Source organism: Tauraco erythrolophus, chromosome 11 (genome assembly GCF_009769465.1).
Source record: "Tauraco erythrolophus isolate bTauEry1 chromosome 11, bTauEry1.pri, whole genome shotgun sequence".
NCBI lineage: Eukaryota > Metazoa > Chordata > Aves > Musophagiformes > Musophagidae > Tauraco > Tauraco erythrolophus.
This window is the reverse complement of record NC_141475.1, coordinates 29,212,333-29,235,013: the sequence shown is the minus strand read 5'-3', so window position 1 is coordinate 29,235,013 and position 22,681 is coordinate 29,212,333. Positions and strand designations below refer to the sequence as shown.

Genomic DNA, 22,681 nt, shown 5'->3' with positions numbered 1-22,681 from the left:
GTTTTTCATTTCCTGAGAACAACATGGAAGTCCCAATCAATTATTGGTCTTTATTTTACATGAAAAGCAATGTAATTGAGAGTTCATTTTAAGGTCCTCTGTTTGGCAAAGATACATCTTTACTGATTCTTTTTTAAAAAACAAAACAAACTGAAAAAAAAAAACAACCCACAAAACCAAACCAAACCAAAAACTACTACCAAAAAAGAAGAAAAGTCTGTGTATGAATTCACGAAAAGGATGAATTATACTAAAGGGGAGCTTGAGTTAGTTACTAACAGGTTTCTGCTGGGTTGTTCTAGGTTGCTGCAAACCAACTTTAAGTTGATTTGCCTGCATGTTTTTAGTGGGAACCATTTTAAAAAGCAGAGTGTTCAGGTGGTGGTGTTCTGCTGTCGTTAGCGCAGCCTGGGAACTGTGTGCTGTGGCTGTTTCTTAGTAGCATCGTTAAACGAAGTAGAATTCAGCTGGTTTAATCAGTGCTGTGCTCTTGCTGGCTGCATTGCTAATAAGCTGGCAAATTAGTTACACCAATTGATATTTCTACAGGCTTTCATGGTATGCATGATTCTGAGACCAAAGAAACTGTAAAAGTTCTGTGGTTAATTTTATCCTTTGATAATTGCTGTGGCTTCTGGAGGGATATGCCTAAAATGAATGGTTTGGGTTTCTTTGGGTTTTGTTTATGTAACTTGTAGAATGCTGTCGAACCTCATCTGGGTATGTGGCATAAGAAAGATTATTACATGACATGATCACCTAGAATAGTTGACAGCTGGGGCCACTGGCTGTGTATATCTTACATAAATTAGTTATTAAGCCTCAACAAGATTTTCTAAGGCTTTGTAGATGGTCTGTTTAGAAGAGCTGTCTCTCAGATGTTGATGACCTTTTGCAGTTTGAGGTACTGAGATATGAATCCCTCTGATGCAGTGATTATAAAGAAGGCAAAGACAATGTGGTTTTGAAAAGAATTGCTTTAAATTTTCTTTCAACAAGTCATGTACTTTAAATGTAGTTAATTTGCTTAATGTTGCAAAAAAATTGTTTGTAATGAAGTCAAATTGGGGTGTTTTTTCCCTACCTTGTAGGCAAACTAGCAGTTAAATGTTTAACTGCTGAGGTATTTTGGAAGGAATGCTATTCAGTAATAATAATAGTTTCAAAATCACTAATTTGTTGTGAGACCAAAAGAGTGTAAAGATCATCTCAGTAAGAGAACCATTCCTATGCCTTGCTTACAGTTACAGAAACCAACTTACTCGTTACAATTCCTGGCACAGCAAACTCCTTCAGTGTCTTTACTTGATGTACAAGGTCAGAAGTGAGGAATGTCTGGGAAAAGGTGCTGCACTGTGAAAACGAAATGTGGGAATCTAAATCTCACAGTGTCTGTGGGAGAATTACATGCTGTCAATGAGTATTAAAAAGTGAGCGTGGAACAGGAAGTCAGCTGGAAAATGTCAAAGTGTTTGGTTTCGACATACGTTAGGAAAGGAGAATAATCTGTTTACAGTATTTGTTGGCGGTGACTGCTAGGAAGTGGAGGGGACAGGCAGCAGAACAAATCCCCTCTTTCTGCAGTGTTTCTTTGGCCGTTCAGGCTTGACAGCTGATGCAGTTCTGACCAGGCTCTGTTCGAGGGGAGTGGTGAAACCTTCAAATCCTTTATGATGATAATAATAATAATAAAAAAGAGTATTTCTGTCTTCCTGCAGTGTGCTCACACATGTGAAACTGTAACTGAGCTTTTCGGAGGACGTTTAAAGACTCTTAAATGGGGTGCTATTTAAATGTGGTTCCTTTCAAACTCCTTTCTTGATCTTTCTTTCTCTTTAGATTCCTGTCACAGATTAGGCAGCGAGCAGTAGCTAAGCAGAGGAGTAGGTGAGGAGCTAGCTCACCTATCTCTCTTCCTTTCAGTCTTCATCTGTTAGTTTAAAAGTTGAATTTAGGGAGAATAACCAATATTTCCAAACTATATTCCAAAAGTGGCTTTTGATATTTTGAGGAATTTCCAGCAGATGATAGGCACTGATAATTAACTTGTGCACTATGTTACATGTATTTACTTTCCAACAAACAGCAGCATTCAGTTGGTACGGGTAACGAAAACATGCATCATTGTGCGTGGAGAGAATCACAGCATCCGATAGGATGGATGGGACCTCCTGAGATCATCTTGTCCTGATCCTCTGCTCGAGGAGGGTCAGGCAGAGCAAGTTGTCCAAGACTGTGCTCGGTCCGGTTTTTAATACCTCCATGGCTGGAGACCTCACCAGCTCCCTGCGCAACCGGGTGCAGAGTTGGACCACTGCATCTGAGTAGCGGACTATGAACTTCAGTATCTGTTTTTCCAGGTCCGCACTGTCCGGCCTGGAGAATATGATGCGTGTTCACTTTTCATTGCTGCTGTCAGTGCTGCTGTGGTGCTTATAAATGTCGTTAAGATTTAGCACTGGGAACACGTCCCGTAGCATAGGTAATGTTCATCGTTATTGAAGGATTTCATATTAAATGACTGTTTTGGCATCAAGTCCTCCATCTGATGCCCAGTGGGTTCAGTGTATTTAATGCAGCTCTACATCAAGATTTTGCACGTTCTCTGAACGGCTGTCTCTAACCTGAAACTCTGTGTAAGCTTTGTTCATCCTGTGTTCCGTGTTTCTGATCATCCTTTTCTCTGGTGTGGAACACGAGCAGCTGTGGTTTTTTGCAAGTTGCTTTATGGAGCTGCTCACCCTGTCACCTTTCTGTGGCTGCTTCTTCTCTGTGGTGTCAAATGGAAAACTACCCAGTTTTACTGCCAAGGATCTTCAGGGCTAACCTCTGCATTAGCTCTTGTTTCTCTCCCAGTATCAAAGGGCTGACGTTTGATGTGGTTTATGGTGCAGCCACTTAGTATATTTCTAAAAGAAATATTTCTGGTGAGTTCCCCCCCTGCAGCACCTCCTTATTTTGGAGGAAGTTCTTGTACGTGACCACGGAGTTAACCTGTCCGTTTCATCCTGTCCTCCTCGTTTCTGTGGTTGAATCAGTCATAACTGAGTTGCTGGAGAAAAGCAGTCCAGTGTGAGCACAGGAGGAGGTTAATTGCTGTCGTGTTGGGTCTCTGCCATTCTTTCTGGTTACGTTCTTAGCTTATATTAAATACAACAAATGTGATTTTTAGGCTATTTCAGCTAAAACATTTTGGACACTTCAAAAACAGGAATTGAATTTTCTTTCATGGAGTATGGCAAAAATAGTCTTCATATTTGGGCCTCTTTCAAAAAAAAAAAAGTGTTGATGAAGACTGTAAGGTTGAGCTGTTTGCTTATATGATGAATTTATATTTGTACTTTGTATGTGCACACTCAGATATGACCAAACGAGGATCACAAAACACAGCTACAGTTTTTTGAAGGTGAATCCAGCAGTTGCCGCATTGACCTCGCGGGCAGTTTGCCGTCGCTGTATTAACAGGAAGCACTGAAATCTCTCGGATATGTTCATAGGTATTTCCTGTGTGGGCATATTTTTAGAACAGCCCTCCACTGCATCCAGAAAGAAGTGACACTGTACTTCCTAGTGAGTGCTGGAAAGCTTCCAGGTTGTTGATTGAAAGGTGCTTTAGTAGTTTAATAGAAAGGTGTCTCGTTAGTTGTTGCGTGGTGTTCGGAAGTGTATCCTTGTGGTGACACAGGGATCTGTAACTCGTGTTCAGAACAACAACTGCTTGAACACTGGACTATTCCTGTTATTTTTGGGAGTACATACGTGTGTATAGATGTACTTCGGTGTCCTGCAGACCAAGGTGAGGCACTCGTTAATGTCGTGCCCTCTTTACTCGTGAGCCTGCTGTCCAGGTTTGTGTGCCTGGTATGCAAGAACAAAATGAGGAGTAATACATCCTTGAAAATTCCAGAGAACAAGTGGAGTAAGGAGAGAAAGCTGTTGATAGTGTGTTAGCAGCTTCTGGGGAAGAACAAAAGAGAAATGGGAGACTGGAAATGCATCTGTTGGGTCTCATGTCTCGTGATGTACTGCTGCTCCACGGAGAGAACGGTGTCCCTCACGGGGCTAGTGCTGTGCAGTGGCCTCCTGGCCCCGTGTGCCATACACAGGTGACCCCTCATCTGAGGTCCTGTGTTTAGCACTCTGCTGGGAAATTTGTGAGGTCAGTCCCTCCTTGGTGCTTCACTCTCTGGTGTTTGTTCCCCACTCCCTAATGTTCTCCTGTCAAATGGCATAATGCATGTGATTTGCACCAGGAATGAACTCCGGGAGTCTCTGCTGTGGAATTCGGCAGTCGAGCACGTGGCTTCAGGCTGTGGAAAAGGCAGCTGTGGCTGGAGTTCGTGATGGTTTTATATGGAGAGCTGAGGCAAACTGGTCTGGGCTGATTGGGCTGTAGGGTGCGGAGTGGAGAGACCTCATTGTTGGGTTGAGGACAGAAATACAGGAGTGTTTTACTCAGGGCTTTGTCATGTGCTTTTAGGGTAAAGCTGGAGCTCCTCCAGAAGGATTTTTTTTTTAATTTGTAATTTGTCTGCACCTTTAGGTGTGTTTAACAAACAGCAGGATTTTTCAGGCTGGTGTGTGTGTGTCAGTTGAGAACTCGAACTGAAAAGGAGAAAGCAGCTTCCATGCTTCTGTGTGTGTGTGTAAAATCCCAGGAGGCTGTGCAGGGTGACCGGGATTCGGCTGTGCTCGCTTGTGCTGCAGCGGCTCCATGTCTGTGTCCTGGGATGGTTTTTAGTGAGATTACTCTTTTGAGAAGTCAAACGACAGATGTTACTGACTTAGGTTTTGTTGTTTCTGTTGGTTCATTGCTGTCTTTCCGAAGTGGACAGATTGTTTAGCTGAATTCTTAGTGCCACGTTTCGATAGTCCTGTATTTTTTTTTTAAAAAATGACTTTTTTCTGCAAAAGATGTTAAAAATTTTAATTCATTTATTTTTTAGGTGAAGAAGAATGGATTATCGGAAGCAATCAGCCAGGAAGAAAGAAAAAGACAGGAGGTACTCTTTAAAGTAACACGTTCTCTTTCGTTGATTGTTTTGGGATGCACTGCGTGCCTGATTTAATACTCTGTTGATAAAGAGACAAGTTCATCACACTGCTTCCTGTCCTGGAGTGAAGTGTCTTCTCTCCCCAGGGAGACTAAACAAACAAAACCTATTGCTGATGTGCAGATGTCCCTGCCACGGGTCTCCTGCCAACATCGTGCAGGTCTTGCTGGAGGAGTGGTTCCTGGGTACGCTCTCTCCAGCTGCTGGAGCCTGGTTGATGGCTACGAGTGGCAGTAGACAGGGCTGTGCCAGGGAAGGTGTAAAATTCACTGTACGTTTGCTGAGGGTAGGAGGTGGTGCATCAGTTTTTAAAGGCAGTGAGGAACAAAGAACAGCTTTTTGCAATGCCCCATGGTTGTCACTAATCCTGTGAACAGTTCTGAACGTGGGAGCACTGTGAATCTGGTGTAACTAACCTTTTTCCTTTCACACTGAAACGGAGCAGGTGCATCCATGCCGTCAGCAGTGCAGACAACAGCAGTGATTACTCATATAGTTGTCTTTTTCTCTTGTCGTCTCTTTCCCCTTTGCTCCTTTTGTCCTCTTTACCCACTTTCCTCTTCATTCCTTGTGTCCACTTGATCTGCTTTCCTCTCCTTCCTTCCTTACTTACAGGGACTATATCAAAATGAATGAGAGGTGTTGAAAAGAGTAGCCTGACCTAGCCAGCTATATACCTGCCCTTCCTGAGGTATGTCCTTCAATAGGGAAAAACCACATGTTTTTTTGACTGGAAACACTGTTACCTGCCTTGGTGATTTGTTCATGATCTTCATTTCACCGCAGGACACACCTCAGTGAATGTAGCCAAGTTTTCTGTGAAAGTGAACACAGATGGGATAGCAAGCTTTAAACATTAGTTTAACTGTGTGACCTACAGCTGTTACGTTCACACGTGAAATACAGAAACATCTTGTATTGCACAGATGAGACTTAGACAATATTTTTTTTTTTTTTTTTAATAATGCTGCATTTCTTTGACTATCTTTTGCTTTTTTGGGGGAGAAGAAGCTGTGTGGCAGTTCAGGCCGTGTGTTCTGCTTTTCTGTCTCCTCCTGCTGGGAAGCTTTGAGACACAAGGCATTTAGTTCAGTCCTGTATCCTTTAGGAGCTTTAGTCTGTTTCCTGGAGTCATAGTTACATCCCTTCAAAGAGAACAAGTTCTTTAGATGCCTTTTAAATGTAAAGCCTTCGATGTTACCGAAAATGTTCAAGCCTGAGGGATTTTTTTATTTGAATATTAGAGGCTCATTCTTGCAGGGGGAGCCTAAATAAATATCCTCAAGATGTAGTTGTACTACCAAGTCATGCTTTTGCTGTATTTCTTTTAAATGGCCTTTTATCCATTATTCTTTATCTATTCTTTAAATTACTTTTTAGAGCCTATTGGATTATTTTTGCCGTCGTAATGTATTGTCACTGCAGAAAAATGTATTTGTTTGACATTTAATCAAGGCATAAAGCAATGTCATGCATTCATAAGCATCCCATCTTCCAGAACATGTTAGTGAGATGCATCTCTGCGCACGTTTTGTCTAAAGAAAATGTGTCATGTAGACGGACTGATTCGAACTAAAATAATTGTCGATAGATCGTCTCTTCTTGCAAAATGGAAACTCTGTGTGTGTACAAACTGCAGTGCGTGTGGCCCAGATGCCCTTTGTAGGCACCTTTCTGCCCGTTGTCAGCCAAGCAGTGGTTAATTTGCCACCAGAGGTTGGCTGGCACGTCTGCATGTTCTCTGGATTCTGGAGGCTGACAGAGGTGATGGGCGGGAAATGGGACATTATTTTGAGCATCACCTTTGCACATCTTGCACAGCAGCTTTCACTCTTGTGCATCGCATGCAGAGTGTTGCAGCTGCCACCCAGCTGCTGCTGTGTCTCACCAGGCCCCGCCAGCTGTTTGGGTAGGTAGTAAGGTAGAGAGCCTGCTGATGCCTACATTGGATTTCTTTCCTTGTATGTGTAATGGCCCTGTAGGTTTTCTGTCGAGTTTGTAAATCTTTGTACTGCATAAACCTTTAAGACTTCAGCTAAAACAGATTTTTTGTTGTTGTTATTCTAAGAAATCCTGAACTTGTTATTTCATTATTAAAATCTCAGTTCTTTGAACAAAGACTTTTTAGGAGGGCAAGAGTAGTTTTGAAAGCACAGTCTGGTAACACTGAGACTACCCCAGAGAAATTGGGTTTGTTCAAAAGCTTACCTTAGGAACACCAGCAGAATTTGCTGCACTGGAGCTCTTTATGAAATCTTCTGAACAAATGTCCCCAGCAGAATATTTGTGGTTTTTCCCCGATATGGTTTGTCTCGGTGGTTGAGAATATTCCAGAAGACTGCCTTCAACTTGCCTGTAGTCTCTCTTGCCTTCATAGCTGGCCAGGAAGGGGCAGGGTTTCTCAGAGCACATACACCAGACCGTGTAAGTGAACTCCTCCTGTGGGAGGAGTTCTGCCACTGTCTGCCTGTCTGTCACTGCCAGACCCTGTTTCTTTCTGTGTGTAGAGCCACGGGTGTTTGCCTGTCTGAATACTCAGGTCTGCAGTGTTGCATTTGAAGTGTATATTGCTCCTTTGGTTTGAGAATGCTTAGAGAACTTGCAAAAGCTAAGGAAATTATATGTACAAGTATTAATGTTAGTTGTATTAAGAACAAAGTTGTATTATCTCTGCTGATGGCATTATTCTGTGTTAGTGCGTAGAAGGAAGCACTGATGACAAATGGGATTTGGTGGAGCTTGTGACAAAAGGGTTAATGAAAATTATTTCATATTTTTCCACGTATATACATGCAAGAACTCTGTTAGACTAACAGCAAGTAAAGCCCAGAGAGGTAAACGGTGTCTAAAAGCTGAACAGGTTTCTTCATGAGAGATGAAAATTTCCAATGAACAAGCGTGTGGATTTCGAAGTCCGAGAGTCCGTTCGAAGTTTGCTTTGTACGCCAGCCAGCTGGTGGAAGTTACAGCGGCTGCTTTTCCAGTGGCAGGGAGATAAAGCAGGAGCTGTTTGTGGGAGGGGAGGGATGGCTGGTGGTCTGCCCCTGCTCTCCTCCCCGAAGGGCACAGGGCTGCCTCCAGCTGCTCTCCCTGCTGCACATGGCTGCTCCTCATCTGCCTGCTGCTTACCTGGTGTTCAAAAAGTACCCAAGGTGTCCTGGCTGGTGTGTGACTAAAACCTGAGTTTTGCAGAGGGTTTTGCTTTTGTGCAGGTGCTTGGGTAAGCAGAGTTCCCTTGGCAAGTAAAGAACTTTGCAGCTTCTGTTTGAAAAGAGCAAGAGCAAATACTGGCTGATAAGGGTAGTATGGCTGATGGGGAGCTTCCAGCCAGAGCACTGAAACTGGCAAAACCAAAACCCACCTCTCGGGAGTATGAATGGGGAGTAATGGTGTGTCAAGTGTTTTGTCTTCAAACTCTGCAGTTGCATTGAAAAGTCTGAATATAAAAAGTCTTTTTTTTTTTTCCTAGTATTAAATCACTTATTGCTAAGTAAATGATGCATCTCTTATGGAAGTGAATATTTATGTTATAATCTCTAGCTTACCTCCAGTAACTTTTCTTCTCACCTCCTCTGCGTTTTCCTTTCTTTTAAAATTATTTAAAAAAGAAACAAACAGCCTAGTCAATAGTAAGTCTTTTCTTTCCCCCTTCTGCTTCGCAGGCTATATTTGAAGTGATATCTTCTGAGCATTCTTATTTGCTGAGCTTGGAGATTCTGATCCGGATGTTTAAAAATTCCAGGGAGCTGAGCCTCACCATGACCAAAACGGAGAGCCATCACCTTTTCTCCAATATCGCAGATGTTTACGAAGCAAGCAAAAAGTAAGTGTAGCAATGCATTTCTAAGCTTTGAAAAATTGCACATTTTAAAAATTACAGATTTAAATGTAAAATTTAGTAATTATGAATTTAAATTATTTTCAACACGCTTTAAAAAATTATACCTGAAGGTGAGTACTGGTAATCAAAATACCTTTCAAGCAAGTAATGAAGTGTAGTATACAAAATAATGTCCTTGCTGTTACTAGAAAATGAAGGAACAGCTGCAAGGTAGCAAATTCAGCAAAAGCTTGGCCTGATAATTCAAGAATGCTGTCATGTGTGGCACATGTTAATATACAGAGTCCTAGTTTTTTATAAGTGGTAAATAAATTAGAATGGAATTTGATTCTGTGTTTTTGAGAGCACCACAACATATGTGCACTGCAGTGCTTAAGAATCATTTCATATAATACAAACAGATCAGGTTTTATTGTGCTAACCACAGGTTCTGTTTTTGTTTATTTGGATTATATTTTCCTTATACCTCACAGGCAGCTCCTGGAACAGTAGAGCTTCGATTGATACTATCTGAGTTACATGGTAGTAGTTTAGTAGGGAGAGCTTACAGGTAGGCTGAACTGGAGAGGTCCAGTTATTATTTTAATACCTATTTGAACACAAAAGAAGTTTCTTATTAGAGTCTCAAGTGACCATTTTCCAGTGGTAACCATTTCTTCCAAACCTTGTCACGTGAGTTTGAAGATGAAAAATACAAATAAGAATGGACATGCACATGAGTTTGACAGGCTCACCTTACCAGTATGTTTGAGCTCATGTTTAATGGGATAGGCATGGTATTAGCTTCTCTGAAAATTGGTAGGGAAGGAGAGAACATAGGGTGTTTTAGTAGAAATAAGTGTCCTTCAGGTCTAAACAGTTCCTAAGCTAAATGCTGATGCTCAAAGCAGGCATAGTCTTTACAGTCTGTCAAATTAAGCTCAGTCTGCCCTTATTAAACTGTTAAAAATTGAGCAAGAGTTTCCTACTTGCCCTTAAGAACTGACTCTTGCCAGTGTTTTCCTTCATCAGCTGAATCACTGTTTGCTTTCCACGGAGTACTCGGTGTGCAGCATGCTGTGTGACTGTGGCATCTTTTGTGTAAACAGCACAAGTCTGGCACTGTTTGTGAACAGTGCTGTGCCACACCTCACCAGACACACGTATTTCTGTTACAAAGATGATCTGCAGTGCTTTTTTTTTAAAAAAACTTTCTTCAGTACAAAGTCAGTAACAAAAAAATGGACACCCTACAAATAGCACCTAATGAAAAGGAAATGTTGGCAGATCTGACGTGATACAAATGCTGAAAAGGCTGTTTTATGGTTGCTGATAATTACTGCCAGCATTATTTAGTACAGGACGTGTGTGTGTGCTCACAGTGTGCTTCAGGTTGTGAATACTTCAGACCTGATTTAAAAAGTTGTTTAATGAGGCTTTGCCCTGTTACAATTTGTTCATTATCCCAGCCTGGTTAATAGCAGTATCAGCAGGTGAACTATTGTAGTCTGTGTAACTAAAAAAAAAAAGTCTCTGCTTCTTTTCTTACACCTTATTACCAACTTATTACACCAGTTTGAAATCGAGCACAATGGCTGAAGGATGCACATGGCCTAGTTCAGATACTGATTGATCTTATCCGTGGCACTGAGCAGCTTTAAAAGCATCTCTTTTTACCTGTGGCACAGAAATTCAGAAGTGGGGCTAATGGCTGGATAAGGCATCTGTCAGACTCGGAATATTTCTGGAGTCAGTCTTTCCTGCCTTTTCAGCTTTTTTTTTTTGTTCCCTTTTCTTTCGTCCCCTTTGTTTTCCTTCTGGTAGAAATTGTGATGTTCTGAATTCTCTGGCATTAAACCTGCATTTACCTTTGTGGAACTCCCCAAGTTTCACGTCCCCAGTCATGGTAGTGTCCGTCCTTGGCTTCTGTTTCTCTGAAGCCCACAAGGCCTGTGGAATTTTACATCTGTTGTGCAGCACTTTGACTTTGTCTGCTGAAGTTTGTGCAGTAAGAAGATTCTTGGTTGATGGAGCATACATGTGAGAGTCCAATGTCTTGTGTCAAGTGCAAGCCTAGTTTAGGAGCTATATGGTAGACATACATTTGGACTTAGGAAGGATACCTTAACTTCTCCATCCCCGTTTCTGTTTGTTTCTCCCTCTTCCTTACAGTTGAGGTCTTTTGTGAGAAGTTGGATATTGTCTGAATCCACAGCCACCACGGGAATGAGTTGCACGACAGCAGTGTTGTCAGGGAGTGCGGGTTGTCCGAGTCCTGATTTTCAAGGAATAATACTTTTTTAAAGGCTTCTGCTTACATGAAATGTGAATTGTGAAGTATCATGAGCCCGTTTTTTGCTGAACAAATGTCGATATCGCAGAACTGTCATGTGTCAGAGGGTAACTGCCATCTTGTTTAGATAGCTTAATGGCAATCAGAGGTTTAATTAGCCTGCAGACTTTGCCTCTCCTTTGGTTTGTTTGCGTAAGACACAGCTGACCATACTACATACAGCTGTGTGAAGAGGTGTGTTTGGTTTTTTCCCTGTGTTGAATAAGCCTTCCACATCATTAAATCCACTTTTAAATTTCTCACTTGAAATATTTAAAGCAGACATGAGGGTGGGGAGAGCAATATTATTAGGGGAATTCTTAGAACCCTTATGATTAATAGTCTTCAAAGGAAGTGGGAGGGAGGAAAAAAAAGAAAGAATGGAAAAATACCAGACTAGCCTAAAATTATAATCTTTTCTTTCTTGTCTGGAAAGTCTAATGGTGTAAGAACTTGTTTTTTTGTAACTTGGAGTGAAAACAGAATTCATAACTCCTTTTTAAACTTAAATGAAAACATATTTTGTTTCCTGAGTTATGCAATACTGTTAAACTGTAACAAAACTTTGTGCTGTTTTTCTACAACCTCATCTGTGTAAATAATGAAAGTGATTTTAAACCAGAAGCCTCTTTCTTGGTATCTCCAAACTGTCACTTCCCATTTTCAAGGTCTTTCAAGGTAGCAAAATCCATCCTTTTGTTATAAAATTGTCCTGTTATGCTGTATTTTAAGCAGCCTTTCTTTTACTTAAAAATATAAAATCTGAGTAATGATTGTGTGAGTGTAGTTATCAGTGGTTTTGGTTGTTCAGACAAAAGTTTGGTGAGCTAAAGAACGTGAACTGATAAAAATACTGTCTTTAGTCAAAATTGCTTAAAGCTTATATCTGGGAACTTTGACTTAGAACACGTTTAAGCTCTCCAGAAACACCAAGATAGGCTTCTAATGCATGAGGAGGCCATTTCTGATGGAACAAAGCTGCCTTTGTTAGGAGCAGAATACCGACAGCAAAGACCATCTCTGCTTTGGGAGCTCATTGGAATGTCTCTAACAAAGAAGAGTTGATCTGAATAATTTGTGCAGCATCCAATGTGTTTGTTTATGAAAACATCTTGTAAGGTGGCTCCAGAAAGCTTAAGTCTCTTATCCTGTGTGTGCCTGCGTGTGTAAGATGGGAGTTCATAACTGGTGGAACACAAAAGCACACGCGTTGCACCCGTGTTGCTGGGAGCTTTTGCATTGAGGTGTAAGCTGCTGGGGATGCCACAGGCCAGCAAGCTCGCAAATAAAAGCTCATGTAGTCTGAGCATGCTGTGTGGTTGGTCTCCCTGGTCAGAGGAACTCTCTCTGGTCTCAAAAAGTGGTGCAAAAGAGGTCAGTTTCCCAAGAGCCTGGCTTGGGAACGAGGAGTTACAGGGAAATTAGAGAAATGTCTTGAAGAACAATTGGTCTGACAGGTCAAACCACGAAATTCACAGGAGAAAGGAAAGCTTTAGTATTTTGTTTCTCTCTCTGCCATTAGGCCAGCAAAAAGCTTGTGGAATATCAGAAGATGAGCATTAGCAGAAAAAGACGAACAAAAAGCATTTTGACAGGTTCTGACTTTTTTTAAACTCTGTGTCTCGATTTCGGTAGAGGAGCTGGTGTGTGGGTTTGTGAGGTAGGTTAACATCTTGTCTGTGTATCTGAATTTAGCTTTATATGTGTGAATATATCTTAGGAACCAGGTAAGCTTTCTCATAGTGCTTTTTTTGTTAATTGGGTTAATGTTTCACCTCTTATCAACATACTTTAAATAAAGCAGCTTCATCTTTTTGCAGAGGAAAATAGAGTCCCTAGTGTTTGTTAAAGAATAAGAGTGTGTATTGATTCAGTTAACAAGGCATTAAAAACATTGCTGTTAGAGAATGCAGAGTTCTGTTGCTCTGTTTATTTGAAGATGGCAAACAAAACTCCTGACACCCGCATATAATAATAATAAAAATAAATAAATACTGTGAGGACACCCTGGGCTATTCAGGTGAACTATAATAAACGGGAATTATTCATAAGTTACAGATCACCGATTCGATCTCCAGGTGACACAGTGACAGAAGTCATTAACATCCTTTTTTCCTGTTTGCTCTAGGCTGAAGGTCTCAGTCAGGGTTCTGTACTTTATCCCAGTTCTTGCCGCTAGCAGTTTTTGAAGCAAGCTGAGTAATGTCTTGAGGGCATCCAGCCAAGCGTGGTTACCCTGGTGGATAAGTGACACTGAGGTGCCATCTGGGGGAGAATTCCTGTGCTCTTTCAAAGGAAGTTGTTCATACTGGAAGTTTCGAAGCAGATGAGTGGCTTTCTTATCAGTAGGGCTGAGTGATTGTGTTGGATATGGTGGACAGAGTAATAGAGGGAGGAGAATCCTCCCAAATAATCTGGAAGCAGAGCGTGAGGCTCCTGCAGCTCTGTGCTTTGCCCTGACCCACAGCAGGTGCTGGTGGTCCGTAGGGACCGTACGTGATGTTTGGCTGTTCAGCGTGCCGCAGAGCACTGCTAAATTACCAGATACGGGTTTCGCCTTCCTCCCAACCTCGCTGCGTAAGCTGCTTCTGCCGATGGGGCCTTCTTTGATTGTCAGGAGATTCCAGGCATGCCGGAGCACCTATTGTAGAGCACTGAGTCCAAAATACCATTTTATTTCCCTTAAATTCTAGGTGCCACAGAACACCTTTACGGGTTTGCGTTACGTCGATGACGTGGGGCAGTGCGTTTGCCCTTGTGTCCCTCAGACGGCTTCCTTCATGGTGTGTTCTGACATCGGGGCTCAGTGCTGAACTCTTTGCTTTCAGTATCTGAGAATTATTTGTTCAGAGGGTGCTCGTGGCAGCTGAAAAAACTCTCTGGGTTGACTTGCACTGTTCTTCACAAATGACTAGCAGCGTTGGTAAACAGCTACTTCAAAATAATGTGCAGTTGGTGATGGCGTTCCTGACCCAGAGATTGTTGGTTTTGTAATTCAGCTGCCTTATTGGAGACAAGATTAGATACATGACTTCAGTACTCAGGAGCAACAAATCTGAACAGAATGATACTTCTCTCAGCTTTCTTGGGTGAACGGAACTTAAGAGAAAGAATGCTTTTTTTTCTTTTTAAAAATGAATTTAGAAATTCTTATACATAGATATGCATTGTCTAATACTTAGTTTAGTAAATACCTAGCAATTCCCTATACAAAAAGTGCCCTTGAAGAAAATAAGTAGCTTTCCAGAAAATACAGTAAGCCTTTAGCTTCAAATTACTCACTTAAACATGTTTAAAAGAATGCCCCAAACTGACAGATTTCCACCCATGCCCTTCCTGGTGTGTTTTCCTGCTGTGTGACCAGACTGAGCGGTGGCCAGCTGTTGGTCGGTGTGGGAGAAGGACACACCGGGCAGACGCTTGGGCAGAGCCGCGGTGACGGTGCCCTGTGTGCGGCACTGCCTGTCAGCCCGTCCTGCCCCGCTGCCCTCCTGGGTATCCCGGACCGTGATCCCAGAGCTCTGCTCTCCCACTGCTCCAGCATGTCACCCGCAGTCACAGCGGTGACAAAAGCAGGGAAGAGCTTTTTATGGAAAAGTTGCTCAGCCTGAGATATTTACTGCTGGTAGTGAGCCGTGTGGGGTTGCCAGTGGCATGGGTTTAACTCTTAAAGCAGTTTCTGAGAACAGTTGGTGTTTTAACAGGACATTGATTTCGGGTGGTAAAGTGTTTTTCTGCACATTCCCTTCTGTCCTGTGTGAAGTCCCATTCAAGCTGTCCGTTGGGTTCTCCGATTGAGACGCCCCTCCGAAGGAATGCCAGCTAGGTGTGAAGAAGGCCGAATCTGTTCGTAATTTGCTTGTCTCGGGCTTGAGCGATCCTCTGTGGAATTAAACCTGGCTCTCGTGCTAGGTGTCAGTCTCTGCTCAGGTGTCCTTATCTTTGCCTCCGCACCTGCTCGAAGGTGGTGTAGAAGATCCCTTTGGTTCATCTGAGAACCTCCAGCAATGTTGCGCGTGGCACAAAGTGTTGATGGAAGCATTTGCAGTTGTCTGTCTGTCACCAACGAGTTTAGCCTCAGCCTGAAGTCAGATGGGACTAGAAGCCAGAGTAAGCTTACGGTGCTTTGTTGCTCTGATGGATTGTACAGGATCTTCAAGAAAACGCCAGCGTAAAACTTACACTGTCATTACAATTCTTTTTTTTCCCACTGCTGGATATATGAAATTTAAATATTAGTTGCATAAAATGTGTATTTGTTCAGATAATCTTCTGTATCCCAGAGGTCATTTGCTGCATCATTTAAATACTGACCATGTAACTGTGTTTTTGTTCCTCTCTAACATCCTGGTGCTTTACCCAACAGATCTTGAAATGCTTGTCAGGCTTTGCAAAGGTACGGTTTAATCCTTTTAAAGTAGTATTAGCTGGTGTGATCTTTGAAGGAGACCTTTGGATCATGTTAATGTTTGTGTTGAATCATTTTGGTGATTAAAACAGACACTAAGCTGGACTTTGTTTAAAAAAAAAAAAAATAAATGCAAATCAAGGCAACTGATTTGCCAATGTTTTCCAGATCCCTGGAGCTGCCATCGTAGGTTTTGCTCAGAGTAGACCCTTCAGGGGATTGTTTCTGAAAGATTACGTGATGAAGTAGTACATGAAGTATCTTGTTTGGGTTTTAGTGGTTTTTTTTTTTTTATTTGGCAGTGTAGATGTACACTGTATTGATCAGTTCTTTCTACCACATAATCAAAACCTAAATGACCACTTGCCAAGATCAAGAGTAACAGACGAAGGTCCTCTGGTTGCACACCGCAATAGTGACTGAAGGTTAGAGGCAACACATTTGTTTTGATGGGTTTTACTCAAGAGTTTTGCAGAGTAAACCAGGGTGTCTTTGAACGCACTCCTGTTTCCCCCAAACTTCCCTGAAGGAACACGGTTGCAATATTGTCAAGCAGTTGCATGCCAGGGGAGGAAGGGGTTGAACAGTGCTGCTCCACCTTCCTGCCCTGTGCTAGGGCTGATGTAAACCTCTGCAGGAGGCCTGAGCTCACCTGCAGAGACCCAGGACACGGCTGTTTTCTGTGCTACTCTGGTTTTCTCTTACGGCCTTCGCAGTCTCTCCCTTGTCGTACTGTCTTCAGTTCTTTTTTCCCTGCAAAACATGATTCTGCCTCCTTCTCTCACTTGAACGGGACCGACAGCAAATGTCAGGGAATAGCGAGCAGGTGACGTATATAATCCTGGGGAAAGGGTTCCGTAAAAGAAAGGCAGAGCACCTGAGGTTGTGAGAAGGCAGTTTGAGTTGCTCTGTGTTCCCAGCTCCGTGATCGTAGGTGTGCCTTTTTATTGCTTTTTAATTGTGGTTGCTGAAGCTTGATGATATTAACAGTGTTTGTCAGATGAAAGGTAATTCAATTTCTATTTTAAATTTACAAAAACTATATTCTTGAATAGTGGCCATTAAAATCCTACTTTGTTTTATCTCTCTGTAGAGAATTCTAGTAATTTTTGTATTCAAAACTTCATCTGCATGCTGTCCTCCCAGTGTCCTTTGTGTGTTTTTCTGCTGCCAAAATTATTTTGACAAATAAATTGTGTTTGTGTCCTTTTTAAAAAAAAAAATTACGATGCTGAAGCTCTGTACTGTCAATTTATCTTCCTCTGGAAAAGCAGCACAGATGGTATGTGACTCGGTGTCCCAGATTCTTATGAGGAGAGACTCGCTGTCAGGTCCTCTTGGAACTTTTCCTCTTGTAATTAGTGTACTTTTCAAAACTCTTCTGCCAGTCCTTGGTCTAGGACTTTGTGTCCAGTTTTTCCTTTACTTCTATCATTAAGTACTTTTGGAGATAGTTTTTCTTTTCCTTCTCCAGCCGATCTGGTGCCTGATTTCCAGAGGTAATATTTCTTACAGTACGTGTTGTAGGGGCGGGGCTCGGGTACGCTGCTGCTTTCTGCCCCTCTTTTTTTCTTTCTTTCTTTTTTTTTTTTTAATTTTCTACTATCCAAGATTTTTACTGTTCCTTACAATGAGTGACTGATGGTTCTTTGGTGAAGCACCAGATAAATTCTGAAAGTGGAGGTTCCAGCCCAGCAAGGTCAAACACCTCGTCAGCGTGCCGTAACGTACGTACAGCGGGGAGAAATGTTGTGTTTCCTAATTTCTTGAGCAAAGTGAATTGGCAGCGTGCTGAGAAGTTCTCCCACCTATAAACATGTCTGAGTAGAGTAGAAATTAATTCCAGTCGTCTGCAGTTCGTGGTGGTCAGCGGTTGAGATCTGTGTGGTTGATGGGAAATTGGAGGCCATGTGCTTGGGAGACACCCCCCCCCCCCCTCCTTGGGCCCCCATGGAACTTTGGGCAGCTGTTGGCATGAGTGTTTGTCCGTGTTTTGTGTGAGGCCTCCTTGCTGCTTAGTATGCTCTGCCAGTTGGTGCTGTTGTTGGTACCAAAAGCCCAAATACCAGTCAGTGACAGCTCGGAGTAGTTTGTGCATTGCAGCAAGGTGGGTGGGGGACGGCGGGATGCTGGAGGGCTCTGCCTGCCCAGAGTGGCACGGTGCCCAAAGTGCACCACGGCAGGGGGAGGAGAAAGCTGCGCTGTAGTGAACAGCTGTGTCTGTTTGCAGGCAGTGTCCTGTTTGTCATTAAATGACGTAGTGATGAACATCAGTCCGGTCTGCAGTTGGTGTGTCAGAACTTGAAACAAAAAATAAACACGCAAATTCCAAAACCAAACCAAAAAACCCCACTTGATTTTTCTGTGTGGTTGACCAAATGAGAATCTGGCAACTGCTCAATTCAGGCAGCTTCTTCTAAGCACGCCTAAAAAATGTCCTAATTTTGGTTAACTCATGTTGTAAACACCCATGCAACAAGCTTCTGTTCATCCTGTTCTCACGTGTGTAGGTTTGTTTGTAAAACAAACTACGGAGAACGTTGGTGGTGCACTTAGCAAGGTGACAGAGCTTTGAAGAGCCACTGAGAAAAGGTAATAAAGGGCCAAGGTAAAACGTGTTTCAAAATATTTTCCCTTGCTGTGAGATCATGCATTCCAAGTATTTCCTTAATTTTTCTGGGTTATATGAGGGGTTTTTTATTAGCCAGTTTACTCTGTGGGGTTGAGGATTGTTCTGGTGTATCGTCTCTTAAAAAGGCTGCAGACAAACTTGTACTGCAGAGATTTTGAGCAGGTTCTGGATTTGTAGGGATTCGCAGTGACTGCATTGTTGGTGCAGGTGGGTCTGATGACCTGCAGCAGATGTACTGCCGACCTGTGTGAGCTCTTACGCCCCAAACAGGGAAAGATGAGCGTTGTGGAAATAAAGGCTTCTGTTTTCTGGTAAAATGAGAAGTGCGGGAGATGTGGAAAGCTTTCAGAGGCCAAAGGGAGTCAGGTATGGAACAGAGGATGAACAATAGGCAAGTTCTTAGACCAAGTATGTTTGGGGAACAAGTAACGGTAGATGGAAGTATGTGGTGTGTGAGCACCTTGTCCAGCTCAGCCTGCTCTGTATCTCTTTGTTCTTAGTTTAGCAGTTCACACGTAACTGTAGTTCACGGACCGTTTCTGGTATTGTACCTCCTTTGTTACAAGAGGAAACGTGTTAATGTTGTGCTTGAAGTTGTTTCGTTTCTTCTTCAACCCTGTTTCTGGAAATTCTTGTCTAACCAGATCAGTAATGCTGTTTGGGTCTTGGCAGCTGAAGAATGGGAAGTGCCTTTGCCATCGTTGCTTGTGCCAGGTGGCACCACCACCCTTGGACTTGTGTCATGTAAGGGTTTCCCTGCAGTTCTGGCAAAGGAGAGGTGATCTCACCCTGTCATAAACTGCTCAAGTTGTCATTAGTTCATAAAAGTCACGGATTGTGTCAAGTGAAGTGTAAAATGTTGCAAGAAGAAAGTCTGCTATTTTTTTGTAAAAATGAGTAATTTGTTTTTTTTTTCCCCCTACAGGTTCTTCAAAGAACTTGAAGCAAGACATCAGAACAACATCTTTATTGATGATATCAGTGACATCGTTGAAAAGCACGCTTCGTCAACGTTTGATCCGTACGTGAAGTACTGCACCAATGAAGTCTATCAGCAGCGAACACTGCAGAAATTACTGTAAGAATTTGTTTAAAAATATGATTGCAAAATGGCCCCCTTTGTCGTAGGAGTGAGCAGTAGGCTGTGGTGTTTGGTGCAGAACCCATGGCTTCCAAGTGAGCGTGTTCTTACCCGCTCGGCTTTCCGTAACGCGCGAGTTCCTTTGAAGTGAAGTCAGGAGTGGAAGCACGCCTGGCTGCGTGGTCCCGTCCCATCCGTGGGCACGTGTTACATCCCCTTTCCACCAGTAAGTACAGTTCAGTCAGCGTCCCAGGCAGAATTCCCTGTGCGTTACACGAGCGGCTGTTTGCACTCCTGGTCACGTGTAGCAGGACTTGAGGTGTCCAAATGTCAGCTGAAGGCTTAGACTCCTTCAAACCACGCTTTCCTATTAATAAAATAGTGATTTATTTAAAATCTAGCAACTGTCACAATTCTTTGGTAAAACCTACTGTTAATTCTCTCCCCTTTTCCCCCCCAGAGCCACAAATCCAGCGTTTAAGGAGACGTTGTCACAGATCGAGTCCCATGGAGACTGCCGGAATTTACCGATGATCTCTTTCCTCATTCTTCCCATGCAGAGGGTTACTCGTCTTCCCTTACTGATGGATGTGAGAACAGAGTTATTTTTCTGTTTTTCCTTGATGCATCTTCTTTGAATGTTGGCATTCTTTCATACTCAATTCCTGCTTCATTCCAGTCTCTTCATATCTTCCTTACACCAGGTGCAGGGCTGTAGGTACTGGTCTGTTGCTTATGAAGTACTGTAGCTGTCGTTCGCTTGCTGTGACTGGCACCTCCTGACTCCCATTCAAATGTTAAATATTTAGACATTCTGATAGAAAAATTGTACATTAAAGGGTCAAAATGATTCTGAAACCTAGCACAGAAATCATATATAGTGTTAAGATTAAACATAAACCCCTCAGTTTAAAAACCAAGACTTCCTGTCATACAGATGAGATCAGGATCCTTTTGCAGCAAATGGTTACTTTCAGGAAGAGGGTCTCGGTGAGACCCGAGGGTGCCCTCTGTGCCAGGGGCACGGGAGCTGCTGGGAGTGGAGCAGTGTTGGTGCCCCCGTGTGCTGCACCGAGACGTTCCGTTCCCCTGCAGGTTATGGGGCCGTTCGGGAAGCGCGCAGTGCGGAGTTCACGCCAGGATTCCTGGTGTTTCAGTTAAGATGCCGGAACTAAATTTATGAGCTGGCAGTAGTGCAGATTAAAATCCAGGCTCAGATTCTGGCCTAGGGAGGATCTAGAAACAGATAATTCTATTCTCCTATATATTTGCAAATTGTGCACTGATTAATTTGAGCATGTGGATAGTTACAGTCACTCACGGACATCGAATACTCTCTTCTCTGCAGTATGGTTCTAGGTTAAAAAAAGGGAACAATAATAATCCAGTATTACTTCAGTGTGCCACTAGATGTGTCTTCTCCTTTTTGTTTGTTTTCTCCTCTTCGCCTCATTCCTATTTTTTGGCTAAAAGAATCTGAACAAGCAAACCAAACATTTTATTTTCCACTGTTTCAGTTTTGTTTGTTCGTTTTTTCTTGGTGATGGTTGTGTAAACCTGATATTGAGACTTTGGTTGTATTTGAAGTGAATTCAGTTTTTAAGGCTTCCGTACCAGAAGTATGGCTCCAGCTGCATTTGGAGAGGAGGGAACATAATTGAACCAAAGACTAATTTAATGTAAAATATTATGTTTTTGTTTCTGAATCAAAAAAGTGATTAAAATGGTCTGTCATTGGTTCAAAATGCCTGTTTCTGATAGGACTTCATGAGGATAAAGTCTGTCAATAGATACAACTGTCACGTGTAACTCACAGATCGATTTTACTTCCCATTACTTTCCAGAGCTTCCTCTGTTTGGATGCTCCAGCAGGTTTCCCTTCCATGTCCTTTTCTGTTGTGATAAATGACACTGTTGTCTATGTTCCATGGTGCACATCACAGTGTGGCCTTACGAGCCGTTTCTCTTAGTCCTTTGGAAACACCTTCCACAACGAGGTCAGGCAGAGTAACCTGGTACCATTTTCCTCCTGCCAGTAGGGTTGTACGTAAACGGGTGTTTCAACTTCCAGGAGAAGCTTAACATGGTACTTGAAATAGGAGGAACCTGGTTACGTCCGGCCGCAGCGAGATGTCACTGTGGGCTGCAAAAAGTTAGAGACAAGATGGGAGAAATGTTCCATCTTCTGGAGGGCTGTGGCCTGCCTCTCCCGCGTGCTGCCAGGGGTGGAGGTTGGCCAAGAGGTGCAGAACATCACTTTGCTGCAAAAAGCTGCGTAGTGTCGTGGAGCGCTCCGAGGGAGGGATCTGCTGTCCAATGACCATATCCCGGTCCACAGCTGTGACTTCACCTCTGTGATTTCATTAAATATTTATGTAAAATTCTGTGTTTGTTACAATCTGTGCTTGTAGTCCTCTGAAGTAACTGACCTTTTATTTCAGACGATTTGTCAGAAAACTCCTAAGGATTCCCCAAAATACGAGAACTGCAAGCAAGCTCTGAAAGAAGTGAGCAAGGTATGTTGTTAGAAGTCTAATGGATGCAGAGTTTTTTCTGCTGTGACTGTTTTCCTTCCTAAATTCCACCATGTGCTTTTAATTTCAAAAATCCACTGTGAGAAGTGGCTGCTTTTGTGTTGGTGCTTAAGAATGAGTTTTCATGTTCCCGACTCGTTTTGTTCAACTGTTTCACTGTATAGTTGGACAAATTTATCTTATTTGCTGCCAGTCACTCCAACAGAAAGCCCCATGGGGGACCATACATGTAAAAAACGCCAAACCACTATCCTGACAGAGACAAGAACGTCTGGTCTTCTAAGCAAACTTAAGCATTCTGCAAGTTACCCAGTCACCTTCTGTCAGTTGTTCAAAGTTGTTCTCTTCTCCCGTAGTCGGGCTCTTTTGCCGGGAATCCATGGTGGAAGAAGAGCACAAGTCCATTTCCATGCCTGGATTGCAAATTTCAACAGCACACACAGTAAATTCTGGCTCCTTCCATTTGAACCTGAACAATCAGATTACCATTTTTTTTAAAATTGGTGGGAAATTCCAGTCCATCTGTTTTAATATATTTATATTCTGGAAATAGACAACTCTTTAAAAAAACAGAACATTGTGGTATGAAAAGAAAATCTAAGGATCTACGGACTGGCTATTTTTTGCCTCTAAGGTCTCAGAATTTCAGAAGCTATAGTGCATCATTGCTGTTGTGAAATGGGAAGGACTGGGCATTTTTTATTTAAAAAAAAAAAAAGTTTCTCTGCACGTTGGGGCTAGACATTACCTTGGGCCTTGAACATTCCCATCTACTTTAAGCGAAAAATTGATGTTTTCCATGCATAAGTAATGCAAACGG

General features: G+C 42.5%; 1 protein-coding gene across 2 annotated transcripts in view; it reads left to right on the top strand.

Annotated features, from left to right (window-relative positions):
- The window catches only part of ARHGEF26 (Rho guanine nucleotide exchange factor 26), a 45,281-nt gene that overhangs the window by 5,530 nt on the left and 17,070 nt on the right, over positions 1 to 22,681 (top strand). For both annotated transcript variants that reach the window (XM_086618326.1, XM_086618325.1), the window contains 5 exons: positions 4,947 to 5,003; positions 8,717 to 8,877; positions 19,172 to 19,324; positions 19,788 to 19,917; positions 21,769 to 21,843. In XM_086618326.1, the coding sequence (XP_086474452.1) occupies positions 4,947 to 5,003; positions 8,717 to 8,877; positions 19,172 to 19,324; positions 19,788 to 19,917; positions 21,769 to 21,843 (576 nt within the window). The remainder of the gene's footprint in view (positions 1 to 4,946; positions 5,004 to 8,716; positions 8,878 to 19,171; positions 19,325 to 19,787; positions 19,918 to 21,768; positions 21,844 to 22,681) is intronic.